The sequence below is a fragment of the Saccostrea cucullata genome, unplaced genomic scaffold, assembly GCF_032062105.1.
Source record: "Saccostrea cucullata isolate Sc308-1 unplaced genomic scaffold, CSIRO_AGI_Scuc_v1 ctg662, whole genome shotgun sequence".
Lineage (NCBI taxonomy): Eukaryota > Metazoa > Mollusca > Bivalvia > Ostreida > Ostreidae > Saccostrea > Saccostrea cuccullata.
The window spans coordinates 430,414-445,000 of record NW_026932584.1 but is presented as its reverse complement, the minus strand read 5'-3'; the positions used below and the strand labels follow the sequence as shown (position 1 = coordinate 445,000).

Sequence of the window (14,587 nt, the reverse complement as noted above, 5' to 3'; positions counted from 1 at the left end):
AAAACGAACCGTTCCATGCAAGAAACAAAACGTACCGTCCACAAAGCGTACCGTACCGTGCACAAAGCAAACCGTTCCATGCACAAAGCGTACCGTACCGTTCACAAAACGAACCGTTCCGTTCACAAAGCGTACCATTCCGTGCACAAAGCGTACCGAACCGTACCGTTCAAGTGGTGTAGTAGCACGGTTTAGGGTCTGTAACAACTTTCCAATAACTGACTTTGGTTCGACTATTTTAAACCAAAAGCCTTGAAATTCATAATTTTGGAAAGAAACACCCTTGTTTATCATAACTGTACAGTCACTTAGCATGCCTATTTTGGTTACTCAATACCCAAATGTAGATCAGAGTAACAGAGAAACAAGAGGCCCATGGGCCACATCGCTCACCTGAGAAGCTTTGAACATTCCGTTCTTTACCAGATTTCCCCCTTGTAATACATATTGTGACCCCGCCCTACCCAACTGATCATACTTTAAACAATTTGAAATCTACACTACCATAGGATGCTTTGATTCAACATTGTAAAACTTTGATTCCCCATTGTGGCCCCGTCCTACCCCCGGGGGTCATGATTAGAACAATTTAGAATCTACATTATTCCAGGATGCTTCCACATAAGTTTCTGCTTTTCTGGCCCAGTGGTTCTTGAGAAGAAGATTTTTCCTATATATTTCTATGTAAAACTTTGATTCCCCATTGTGGCCATGTCCAACCCCCGGGGGTCATGATTTGAACAATTTAGAATCTACACTACACCAGGATGTTTCCACATAAGTTTCAGCTTTTCTGGCCCAGTGGTTCTTGAGAAGAAGATTTTTTAATGACCATACCCTATTTTTGTCTTTTCTTGATTATCTCCCCTTGTTAGGGGAATTGGCCCTTCATTTTCACAATTTAAATTCCCCTTCACCCAAGGATGCTTTGTACCAAGTTTGGTCAAAATTGGCCCAGTGGTTCTTGAGAAGAAGCTGAAAATGTGAAAAGTTTACAGACGGACAGATGGACAGACGGACAGACAGACGGACAGCTGGACAGACGGACGCCGGACAAAATGTGATCAGAAAAGCTCACTTGAGCCTTCGGCTCAGGTGAGCTAAAAATGGACTTATGAAAGTTTGTTTTTAAGCCTAACAGTAAGACAGAAGTTGTTTTGTGGGAACATTTCAGAGCATAACTTAAATGAAATCAACAAGATTTTTTTTTCGTGTTGGTTACTTTTCATAGTTATGTACATTCTACAGGTAAACTGAAGTAAAAATAGTCAGAAAATGCCATTTAAATTACATTGAAAATATTGCAATACATATCGCAATACAGTTAAAAATATCGCAATATATCGCAATACGAAATCTTGGGCCAATACCCCCTGACCCTGGGGCCATGAATTTCACATTTTTGGTAACAGCCTCTATGCTAATTACAATCATGCCATCAGTTTGACTGCTTGATGTCCAGGAGTATAGAAGAAGATTTTTAAAGATTGCACTAATTTTACTGGTTTTGGCCCCACCCCTCAGGCCCCAGGGGGGCAGGGACCATGAAATTCAAAATGTTTGTTGCTCTTTACCCATAGATGCTCTGTGCCAAAATTGGTTGAACGGTTGCAGAGAAGAAGCTGAAACGCAAGGTGCACGACGGATAGCAATAGGTCGCCTGAGTTTACTCAGCCAACCTAAAAAGGTTAACATTGCATAGTACACGTATCATGGCATCATTATTACATTTTGGTGTCTTGTATGCACTAATATATATATATATATATATATATATAAAAAGCACTAAAAAACCAACAACACTGTATATCCTAAATGTCGGATCTACCAAGTAGATATAAGGTCACGGATGGAAATTTATATAAAGCACTAAAAATGACCAACGACACGAACGATAAAAATTGTCAAATTTTCGGGACGCCCTGTCCCTTCCTCAGGACAAAGAAAAAAGTTAAAAAGTCGTAAGAACAAAGGAAAAAGAGACACAAAAACAACTAGCACTACTACTAAACTACTAAACACTATATATTTACAAACTTAGTTACATGTTGAATTGGAAATTTTTACAAACACTAATAAAGAAAGAAAACCGGACCGCTACGAAATACGTTCGGTCTATCGGGTATACTCGGGTGAAGTGCGATTTACATAATTGAACGAATTAATTATGCTAATTAATTACGACAATCAGTAAATCGTACATTGTTTCATTCTCTCAAAATGATGTAACTACACTTGATAAAGAATAATCAAAGAAAAATGATATAGCACGGATATTTTAAAATATGAATTATGATCTCTTATAAATTTTGAAATATTTTAGGACTTATTATCGGAAACAAAGGCGTAAGCAATTCATAGTTAAGTTGGTTGTTCGAGAGTTGGTGATGCAAATTAACTGTAGAGTTTACACAAAATTGAGAGAATAATCTTGTTTAGTATCTTCAGGAATTGGGTCTAGTTTACGCTCATTCTGGTGAAGTCATTCAGTTTGTTAATACCATTAGGGCGGAATGACTTCAATCTGTGCATCCAGAACTTTTCTTTGCTTTTTCTCTGAGCGTCTGTCCATCTTGGGTTATGGTCAATCACCACTACTGTCATGTCCTCCCATTTGTGACCCTCAAGGTTGAAATGTTCCCCAACGGGTTCATTGAGTTTTTTGGTCCTAATGGTCGAACGGTGGTTATTGACTCTCCTGCGGAGATCTCCTGTTTCACCAATATACTGTTTGGAGAAACTTTGCAATTAGCATAATTAATTCATTCAATTATGTAAATCGCATTTCACCCGAGTATACCCGATAGACCGGACATATTTCATAGCGGTCCGGTTTTCTTTCTTTAATAGTGTTCGTAAAAATTTCCAATTCAACATGTAACTAAGTTTGTAAATATATAGTGTTTAGTAGTAGTGCTAGTTGTTTTTGTGTCTCTTTTTCCTTTGTTCTTATGACTTTTTAACTTTTTTCTTTGTCCTGAGGAAGGGACAGGACGTCCCGAAAATTTGACAATTTTAATTGTTCGTGTCGTTGGTCATCATTTTAGTGCTATATATATATATATATATATATATATATATATATATATATATATATATTTTTAAAAAATAACAGAACGCCGATTAAAACTCTACCGGTTTCAATTGTATCATCAGGAGTTTTGACATATTGCTATAGATTATAGCAATATGTCAAAACTCCTGATTATACAATTGAAACCAGTAGAGTTTTAATCGGCGTTCTGTTATTTTTTACTATTTAAATGCTTGTGTGGATTTTTTATCAAACTTTTGGATTATATATATATATATATATATATATATATATTGACGTCGTGCTTATGAACGTTACTAAGCAATTTTATATTTAACTTTTAACTGTCTGAAGAGCCACATTAGGCAGAAAGCGCTAACAGTAAAAATGATTTTCGAGATTTGTGATTTCTGACTTTTTTTCATTGGATATATATATATATATATATATATATATATATATATATATATATATATATATATATATATATATATATATTTACAAGTATCATAAATTTATCATTTAAAATGTACTTTTAATCTCAATTTAATTTTTGGGTAATTTTTCCTCATATACACCCAACAATCTTTATAAAATTTTTACACAATTTTTGACTTTTTTTTTTTTACTTCTACTTACTGAGCATCGGTTCATACCTTGATCATACATCAGATGGTGTGATGCCTCTGTTGGCAAAATGGTGTATTTTCTCATCACATTGTCATCCATGAGGGCAGAACCACGAAACAAACTGAAGCACCCCGGGGAACAGAGGACACAACCCAGGACGTGTTCTGTAGCCTTCTGAAGCCAGTGAGCAACAGCATACTCAAATTTCTGGTACCAAACCATAGGTCCTAGAACAGTTTATAAAGTTTTGATACAACTATATATGGACTTTAGTTACTTCATGATCAACATGTGGATATATCTTTGATTGGCCATTACAAATTGGTAAAAGCATGCTTCTAAAATTACAGCATCATGATCTTTATAATATTATACAATAATAGCTGTGATTTGATCTGTTCAAAAAGTCGCATTTAGGAAAATTGTTGTGAAGTGGATAGAAAATCACATTTACTTTTAAATTACAGAGCCCTTCTGATCTTCAACAAAAGGAGTTAATATTGAACAAATTAAGATGAAAACAAAATATCAAAAATCAAGAATTTATTTTGTGTCATATTCTGAAAATTACCACTGCCAATAGGATGAATCCTGCCACAGGATGCTCCTACTTTTGGGTTTTTCCTCATTCTATCCAGTAGTAACCTGACCGCCCCTGGTGTGAAATCTACATCTCCATCCAGGGCCAAAAGGAATGTATTCTCAGCCTGAAATAAAAACATTTATTTAATTACATCAATTTAATACCTTAAGACACATCAAAAGTATCAATCTGCTAATTATGAAAATTATGCCAATTAAAAAAACCAGAAGTCTCTGTCGAGACTGAAGCTCTACTAGTTTGTACTTATAACAAAGGAAGAGAAAAGTACTTAAGCAGTTGGGAATTGAAACTTTACAACAGCAATAAATAGAATAAGATTCTTGATTAAGTCTCTTTAGGTTCTTAGTTTAGTCTACTTGCATGCCACATTATATTATAATCAGACTAAAAGTGTATTTGGAGTAGCATTTTGAGAGTATTTACCAGAAATTTCTATTTTTAGTAACAAAGGCAATAATGTTTATCAGTCAAAAACCGATACACAGAATTGTGTATCTTAGTGTAGTCTACTTGTGTGCCAAGTTATATTGAAATCAGACCAAAACTGTAGGAGACGTAGCATTTTAAAAGAATTTCACAGAAATTTCTATTTTAAGTAACCACGGCAACATCGTTCATCGAAATCAAAAACCGATATATAGAATTATGAACTTAAGTGAAGTCTACTTGTGTACCAAGTTATATTGAAATCAGACCAAAACTGTAGGAGACGTAGCATTTTGAAAGAATTTCACAGAAATTTGATTATTTCTATTTTTAGTAACCACGGCAGCATTGTTCATCAAAATAAAAAACCAATAAACAGAATTATGAGCCTTAGTGAAGTCTACTTGTGTACCAAATCAGACCAAAACTGTAGGAGGAGTAGCATTTTGAAAGAATTTCACAGAAATTTCTATTTTTTGTAACCACAGCAACACCGTTCATCAAAATCAAAAACAGATACACAGATTTATAAACTTAAGTAAAGTCTACTTGTGTACCGAGTGATACTGAAATCAGACTAAAACTGTAGGAGGAGTAGCAATTTGAAAGAATTTCATAAAAATTTCTATTTTTAGTAGCCACAGCAACACCGTTCATCAAAATCAAAAACCCATACACAGAATTATGTATCTTAGTGTAGTCTACTTGTGTGCCAAGTTTTACTGAAATCAGACCAAAACTGTAGGAGGAATAGCATTTTGAAAGAATTTGACAGAAATTTCTATTTTTAGTAACCACAGCAACATCGTTCATCGAAATCATTATCCGATACACAGAATTATGTATCTTAGTGTAGTCTACTTGTATGCCAAGTTATAATGAAATTAGACCAAAACTGTAGGAGGAGTAGCATTTTGAAAGAATTTCACAGAAATTTCTAATTTTAGTAACCACAGCAACACCGTTCATCAAAATCAAAAACAGATACACAGATTTATAAACTTAAGTAAAGTCTACTTGTGTACCGAGTGATACTGAAATCAGACTAAAACTGTAGGAGGAGTAGCACTTTGAAAGAATTTCACAGAAATTTCTATTTTCAGTAGCCACAGCAACACCGTTCATCAAAATCAAAACTGATACACAGAATTATGTATCTTAGTGTAGTCTACTTGTGTGCTAAGTTATACTGAAATCAGACCAAAACTGTAGGAGGAGTAGCATTTTGAAAGAATTTGACAGAAATTTCTATTTTTATTAACCACGGCAACACCATTCATCGAAATCAATGACCGATATACAGAATTATGTATCTTAGTTTAGTGTACTTGTGTGCCAAGTTATATTGAAATCAGACCAAAACTTTAGGAGGAGTAGCATTTTGAAAGAATTTCACAGAAATTTTTATTTTTAGCAACCACTGCAACACTATTCATCGAAATCAAAAATCGATACACAGAATTATGTATCTTAGTGTAGTCTACTTGTGTGCCAAGTTATATTGAAATCCGACCAAAACTGTAGGAGGAGTAGCATTTTGAAAAATTGTTTAAAGACAGACAGACAGACGGACGGATGGACACCGGACACATTACTATCGCATAAGCTCTTCTGGTCTCTGACCAGTAGAGCTAATGATGGTCAACAACAGGAATACTGATTTAAATCTACACAGCAAGTATTTTTAAATAACAAACCCTGAATAAGACCTCCTCATCCAACATTTGGAAGATATGACTTTTCCCGGACAAACCAGTCACAGTTTTTATGTTGTCATCCCATGATGCAATTTTTGAAAAATCCTGTTTATCAAGTGCATCCATCACCAGAGTTTGACATTCCTTGACAATTCGATACCCCAGCAAGTAGTACATGTACATCACCTATAAAACAGTTCAGAAGATAAGCTTTGACATAAAATTTTACAAAAAGACCAATAAAAAGCAAATTCTGACTCTGCCTCAATAAAATCTAAAAGTCAATTAATAGTTAACACAAAAAAAATTCCAACATATTGATTATATAATCTATTGAATCAGATTAAAAATGGATTTGAGCTTGCTCTCCATTTAACCAGCAGATTACTTGAAATCTAAAAATCTCAGCAGACCATATATACTAAGATAAGTTTCAAATTCTCTAACATTTTACACGTCTATAAGCATGCAAGAAGTCTGTAGATTTGAGAGGTTTTATATTCTGTGCTAATGTTAATGTACCTGTGACCACCTTTTCCTGTGCCTGATCTTTCCTTTGTCTTTCAGATGAGTGTAAATAAAATTCCCACCTGGCATTGTGAAAATTACCTGACCACCATAATTAGAGGGAATAACAAAAGGAGGGTCCAGTTCTATTGCCTTAGAATGTACAGCACTGAAAAAAAATTTTCAAACATCAAGAAAATAATTTACCCCTATAAATAAAATAAATTACTGGTTTAAGCAACCAATTTCAAAAGCTCAAGATCTTAGATGAAATATATGCACACTGAACTTTATAATTTATAAATTATTAGAACATTATCTCTTTTTTCACATACAAGACTTCTTTTTCTTTTCCATATGAGGAAGTTTAACAAAATATGGTACTTGAGACAATTCTTTTTTAATTAATATGACTATCTAGGAAGTCCAATGAGAATAGTTAAAATTAACCTGGCTGCTTCATTCATTAATGAAGCAAATAAATTCACAAAAGCATTGGGAACCATCTCTCCATCATCATCTGGCTCAAAGGCGTCATCAAAGAGAATGTGGGCTACAAACACAAGGGAAAAATCAAAAGGTAAAATTAACAAAAATTAAACTTCAATTTTGATGGACAGTGGAAAACGCAATTCATTGTTATGTGCAAAGAAATATTTGAGGGTGGTATGACTGCAAAGAATTGAAAGAGATCATCTGGAAATGGTCTAGACTACTAGCATAGTGATAAAAATCTAAAATCAATTCATTCCAATTAAAATTAGATGTTCCACATCCGCGTATACCGCTTCTCAAACATCTAACGACATCCCATTCGGGGTCATGTCAGAGTGACCTTTCGATTAGCCAATGAAATCGTTGCCTCCAAAATCTTGGCTTATATAGTTTGGATGGGTTCCCTCTTTTCACTGCCTAACCTATAAACACTCAAGGAGTTTTGTAGTAAACAAAATATGCTTTCAGTGTTTTCAAAAAGAGCTGGCAACCGGCAAAATTAACTGCCTGTGCGATAAATTTTGCCAGCTATGAAATTTCCGTCATTAGGACTTTTGCCATTCTGATACGTGAAATCCATAGATTTTATCGCAACTTTTCCATGATCTAGAGCCCTGTGGGGATCCGGGTTAGAATAGGTCCTCAGTACCCCCTTGCTTGTCGTAAATGGTGACTAAATGGGGCGGTCCTTCAGATGAGACCATATAAACCGAGGCCCCGTGTCACAGCAGGTGTGGCACGATAAAGATCCCTCCCTGCTCAAAGGCCGTAAGTGCCGAGCATAGGCCTAAATTTGCAGCCCTTCACCGGCAATGGTGATGTCTCCATATCAGTGAAAAATTCTGGAGAGGGACGTTAAACAGTATACAATCAATCAATCCATGATCTAGAGTAGCTTCCGTTGAGTGCGCTCTTTTTTCAAGGAAGTTTGATTACATCGATAGTGTCAGGTAATGGCGTCACGGACAACGAATATTTGAGCAAAGTCAGAGTCGTAGAGAAACGTTTTGCTGCTGTAACACATTGTTATAGATCACATGCATTAAGAGGCATAAAGAATGGTCTCTTCTGAAAAGATTTGTTTGTGTTTTATAATTTTCGATTGAAAATTTATTGTGCGGCAGCCTCAATATTAAGTGAGGGTTCCCTGATGAAACAACAGACAGTAAATATCAATATATCCAGGTCAATATAATTTTAAGACCTTAATTTAGAAAAGATGTATAATTCTTACAGAATTTCCTCAAACTGAATATCTCAAATGTTAAGCTAAGACGTAATAATTAAGAATAAAAGTCTCAATATTTTAATCGTGGCTCACATAGAAATTCTTATGAAATTTGCTCAAACTGAAAATGAAAAATTTTATTCCCATTTATTCGTGTAAGATATATCTTTATAAATAAATATTTTTTTTTTTTAATTTTGAATATAAGTCCTGACCAATTCATTTGAAAGGGACTAAATATGTAAAAGTTTAAGTGTAATATTGTGCCACAGACAATTGTCAGTACTAGAATTTCATACTGAAGTTGTCTCTATGTTTTTATAGACACTCAGTGTTCAGAAGAAAAAACTAAGTCTCAGAAATCTGTCAAACAAATCTGTAAAAAGGTAAAATTGTTTTCTAATTGACTTTTTGGTGTAACATTTGATGACTGATAGTGACAGGAATGTGAAAAAAGTTACTTTTTTAATGGCCTGAGAGGTAAGAAAAATGAGTCAAAAATGCTGATTTTCGTTTTAGGTCGGGGGGGCTTCGCCCCCTCCCCCCCCCCCTCCGGACCCCCTGGGGGCCTAAGGCGGCCCCCAGACCCCTCGCCGAGACTGGTTTCCTGCTATTCCATCTATTTTTCCTTCTATTGAAAATCTTATTGAAATCAATGGCTTTAATTGCAAAAGCTGTGCCATGTATGAATGTGAGCTGCGAGATATTTTGAAATGTATAGTTTGTGCTACAGGCCTTCTGATCGCTTAAAAAAAATTAAGGTGTTAAAAAAATATTTTTTTTACACACACAATTTTTTTAAGTGATCCAAAGGCCTGTGGTTTGTGCTTTTTAGTTTGCCTTATTCACCTAAGGATGTCAGACTGGCAGACTACATTAAATTTATACCAAAGTTACTTTAATTCAATGTAACACAGTATCAATAAAGAATACGTAGCTGTGGAACTGATTTTAAAATTGCTTACTAAAGCTTGAATCTGATTGGCCAAAATTTTTATGTTTATTCGTAATCGTAAGGTCGCTCTGACATGACCCCGAATGTTGTTAGATGTTTGAGAAGTTTTAGCGGATTCGGAACATCTTATTTTAATTAGATGAAATCAATTGTTTGGTATTTTAAAGATTATCATAATGATTTATCATATAAATCATATACCTGCAGCATAACAGATCATTCACAATATTTAATACTGCAGTTAAAGTCTCTACGATGTTACCTTCAAACTCGTAGTATTCTATTTCCTGCATGTTTTTATATTCTGCCAGCTCATATGCCTTTTCTCTCAAAAATTGATCTTTGTCCATTCTGAAAGCAATTTTAACATTTTATTGTAAACAAATAAATTAAACAGTAAAATACAGTAAAAATGAACATCCTTGATTTATAATGAATTGAGCCTTATAGCAAAGTAAATTTCCTTCCCCTGCAGCCTTCAGCCTTAGGTAAGCAAAAAATTTCTGCAAGGAAATTTTGAAAACTTCCTACCTAAACAGAGACTTGAGGAGCTGGACCATTTCCACCCGGTTCTCGTGCCACATGGTAGCACAGGCATAAATCATAGGAGGAATCTCCTTTGACATCTCGTTACTCTTCTCACTGGCTCCCATTTTCTGGTCGTCTTTGGTTAACCTTGAATAAAATGTAAAAACGAAAACCAACTTAAATTTGATGCAAACTCTGGGGGGTTTTTTTTATCGAAAACTCAACAGGAACAAGTTTAAAAGTTGAGAAGTTTTAATGATTTAAAATAACCATAAAGAATATCAAGTGCTTAAGACTCAGTTGCCAACTCGCTTCAACATAAACTGGGTTTAACTTTTTGAGATGTTGGTTTTTGAATTAATAAAATTCATTTGTACATGTATGTCATTTCTCAACTACTTTTTCAAAAGCATTTACACAAGCTTTGACATATTGAAAAAAAAATCTCATTTTTTAAATGAGATTTTAACCAACAAATTTAAAATTCTGACTAAAGTTTGCTTCAAAGCAATTGTAACTTAGTATACTTAAGATCCAGACTAAAGTTTTAAAACATGTTAAAGGGATAGACTTACTTGTAGAGAATTGGTCCATTGGTGGTCTGTCTGTATGTAACAACCCGGCGGTTATGTCGTCTCCTGTTCATCACTAAATGCTGCTCCATAAGAATGCCACAATACATGGGATTAAGGAACAACCTGTTCATTCAAAATATTTTTTTAAAAAATCCCTCGTTATTAAAAAATAAATTAATGTATAATGATTCATTTAATAAAATTATGAACTTGTGTAAAATATACACAAGTTTACACAAAAATCCATTGGGGTTTTTGTCTTATAAAAGATACTGTAAGAACTCAGGACTGATAAAATGATACCCCCTTTCCCATTTGAGTAAAATGGAAAGCCATTTTTTTTTCTAAGGGAAATCACATATATTTATTCAAATAAAATGAAAAATTGAAAGTGAAAAATTGCATGATGTAAAAAAGATTCTATGATGGTCTCATTAAATTTAATTCGATGTTATAGGAGAAGTTGCAGATACTGTAAGAGATGGGTACACCAAGTGTTAATTATGAACTAGGATGGCCATTCCAATCACTGTATATCCCCTGCTTTTCAAGTTAGTGAGGTCATGTATAATAATTTTCTACTGAATTAAAACTAAATTTTTACCTTTCAACTTTGGCCAGTCTTTCCTGAGTTGGAAACCAAATGTGTCTTCCCACCCAGTACAAAGAAATTAACCACAAGGCCATAAGTGGAAGATGAATCCACAGGTTCAAGATATCCTTATCACAACTGGTTTTTAAACTGTGACTTGAAACAGATGAAATGTATGTTACATCCTCCACATTACACTCCAAGGACAATGCAATGATGGCTATCGGGGTTGACAGTAAGCATGGGATAGAAAAAGATAGTTTCTGCATTTGAAGCTTGCAAACAGTGTAGGCCAAATAGTATCCAAGGAAACCAGAAACCACCAAGGCAACAATGTCAGAGTATAGCTTGGCATCTTTGAAAGAGGACAGATTGCTCACATTTTCTTTAAAATCAAAAGATATTGGGTCTTCCATCAAAACATAGGCAAAGAGCACTGTTACCCCAATCTTAGTAAAAGAGGTAAACATGCGTATATATGCCCTGCTTTCTTGCAAGTCAAATTTTAGTTTGAGGAAAGCCTGCTTGATTCGACCTTTCTCGCTCCAACAGACTTTATCATCTACAAAATTCTCCCACCAAGAAACAGAGCACAGGAGCAAGGCTCCAACACCCATAACTTTCTCCAGAGCATTTTCCATGCCAAATCCAGGCTCAAAACTTGTTTGGTTAAAAATGTTCAAAGTGTTCACAGTGTGTGTCTCATTTCCATGTATGTACTGCAAATTGGGAATAATTAGCACAGGTATTGCGGATAACTGGACAAAAAATGCTAACAAGTCCAAAACAAAAAAGACTATCTTTCTAACAGTCCTTTTGCACCCTTTTTCAGAGTCGTCTGGGTCATTGGAGAAGATTGGTTTTAGAATGCTGGGGAAGATGACCGTGGCGCTAAGGATGCCCACTCCTTGTACGGCTCCAAGGTCTGGGAGGAGGTGGAAAACCAGAAGACTTAGACCCAGGGAGTGGAGGATCTCAATAAACACACACTGCAATGATAAAATTTTAGTCATGTATTAATGCATGTCTCATTTCAATTTCAATTTAACCAAGAGATGTTTGAGAGAAAGATATTCTTTTGGAAAATTTGTATACTAAATTTTGTTTCAATACGTGCAACCACTGCAAAGAATATGAACAGAAACTTGCTAGACCGACAGACCGACCAACTGACAGCAGCAAAGCATATGCCCTCCATTCTTTGAATGGGGCAAAAGAACAAAAAATATATAATTTTATTTTAGATGTTATTTTTATAGAATATAATATCTTTACTAAATTCTAGAAATATGGTATATATGAAACACAAAACTTTTATATGTCTGTGAAATGGTACCCTTTGAAAATTTCCCGATAGCTTTTTTTATTTAATATCTAATGTCTAATACAAAACATAAATTCTGATATTTATACATGTATATATAGAAAATCTATCTCTGTCTTATTTCAATAACAACAAAAATTGCATATAAGCTACTTATGTAAGCTATTGGATCATAACACCCCATCTGCATGTATTAGTGTAAATGATCACATTGAAATCTGCAATTAAGCTAAAACCTCAGCTGAGTTTGAGAATATTTTCAGTGCACTAATGCTGTGCTTTAGAATTATTATATACATACCAAAATAATACTTGTGAAGCCTGGAAAGGGTAGATTTCCAAACAGGGACCTCCACACACTGGTGACAAAAATGAGAGCATAAGGTGTACACATCGCAATCAGAGTCAGAAAATATCGGACACTGGCCTCTTCATCCTGGAAATTATATGAACTGAATTCTTATCACCCATCCAGGGTCAATATTTCTTCTCTAAACACATAACTGTACATGTATAAGTACTTTTTTTCGTGTGGTATTAATATTAATTTCATGCTATATCACAGTCACAAATTTTCAACGAAAATTTGTCCAAGTGTACTTAATATACAAGAAAGGTATACAAGGACAGTCTAAAAAATCCTTGTAATTTTCTATCTGCGGATTTAACAGAATTTGAGATTCCGCAGAATTTTGATACCGTGGAAAAAAATATGTTTACAATATTTCTTTCAAGGAATATCTGTGTCACCTGTGAAAGTAACCTTGACATATAACAGGTCTGGACGATTTCTAAATATGGAAGTCAAGAATGATAACCGAAAGTTGCTATAAATGTACATCAAGTACACGTCATTATTTTTCTGTCCAATCAGACAACAGCATTTTTACACACCCCAAAACATATTTTAAAAGAACAAAAAGATAACACGTGCTTTTGTTTTTTTCCTCAGAAAGATTTTTTTAACAAAAAATCTGTAGAAGTAAAATGAAAACTTTTGAAGAATAAAGTATTCCCCACATATTTACCGTGAACAACCTTGACATTTTTATCTCGGTAAAGAAAAAAAATAATGCACGATAGAATGTAATTGTTTACAGAGGTATAGATCGCACCAGCAATTTTTTATCAAGTTCAATTATAACATTTACTAATATATATTTTATGATGGTAAAAATAATTTTGCTTAGCCGTCCGATTTTCATCCATAATGCTTAAATTCCATGTGTATAGATCAACTCACACAAGTGTTTATCGTATGGAGTATATACACATATAGTTTTTGCATTTTCACGGGTTTCATGAGCGCCGAATACTTAGCTATGCAGATTTTAAATGGGCATAAGGAAAGGCGTTTAACGTGGAGAAAAGAGAATCCTGAAATTATACATGAATGCGTTTTATCCCAATATCTTACCTCGCATATCAGAAACTGCATGGACTACTAGTATTCTGTAATAAACACTCAAAATTAATAGAGACTGTTATCTTTTCGAAAAATTTTTATGTCAGGCTCTGAAAACTGAAAATTTACTGTATTTATATCAATTTCTTAACATAAGTAAACTTTTGGGATTGCTAACTCCTATAGACAGTTTTTTTTATCCCACTTAAAACGTATTCCAAGCTTTCAAGTCGTGTTTGTTCACGGTAGAATTGTCATAAATATTATATTATTCCCAAATGCACATAAAGTTTACAAAAAGTTTGTTCTAAAAAAATCTTTTGAGCAAAAAACTTAAAAACCACATGTTTTATTTATTCTCTCACGGGTTTGTCTAAATGCTGTTATCTGATTGGTCAGAAGGATTAGCGCCTTGTTTATTCTGTGTATTAATAGTAATTCACGGTTATCGTTCTTGACTTCCTTATTTAGAAATCATCCATACCTGTATAATAAAGGTACATTTCAATAAGAATTTCTATATCTGTCCAATTTAGCCCCACCATTTGGCTTGACCCCTAATTGACCTGCTTGGGATATTCTGATTG

General features: G+C 34.2%; 1 protein-coding gene across 1 annotated transcript in view; it reads right to left on the bottom strand.

Annotated features, from left to right (window-relative positions):
• Nucleotides 1-14,587, bottom strand: part of LOC134235485 (uncharacterized) — an 85,396-nt gene that overhangs the window by 33,725 nt on the left and 37,084 nt on the right. The window contains 10 exon segments of the mRNA XM_062717615.1: nt 3,691-3,891; nt 4,236-4,371; nt 6,392-6,577; nt 6,914-7,067; nt 7,349-7,451; nt 9,839-9,927; nt 10,108-10,251; nt 10,680-10,802; nt 11,284-12,260; nt 12,897-13,031. Coding sequence (XP_062573599.1) covers nt 3,691-3,891; nt 4,236-4,371; nt 6,392-6,577; nt 6,914-7,067; nt 7,349-7,451; nt 9,839-9,927; nt 10,108-10,251; nt 10,680-10,802; nt 11,284-12,260; nt 12,897-13,031 — 2,248 coding nt within the window.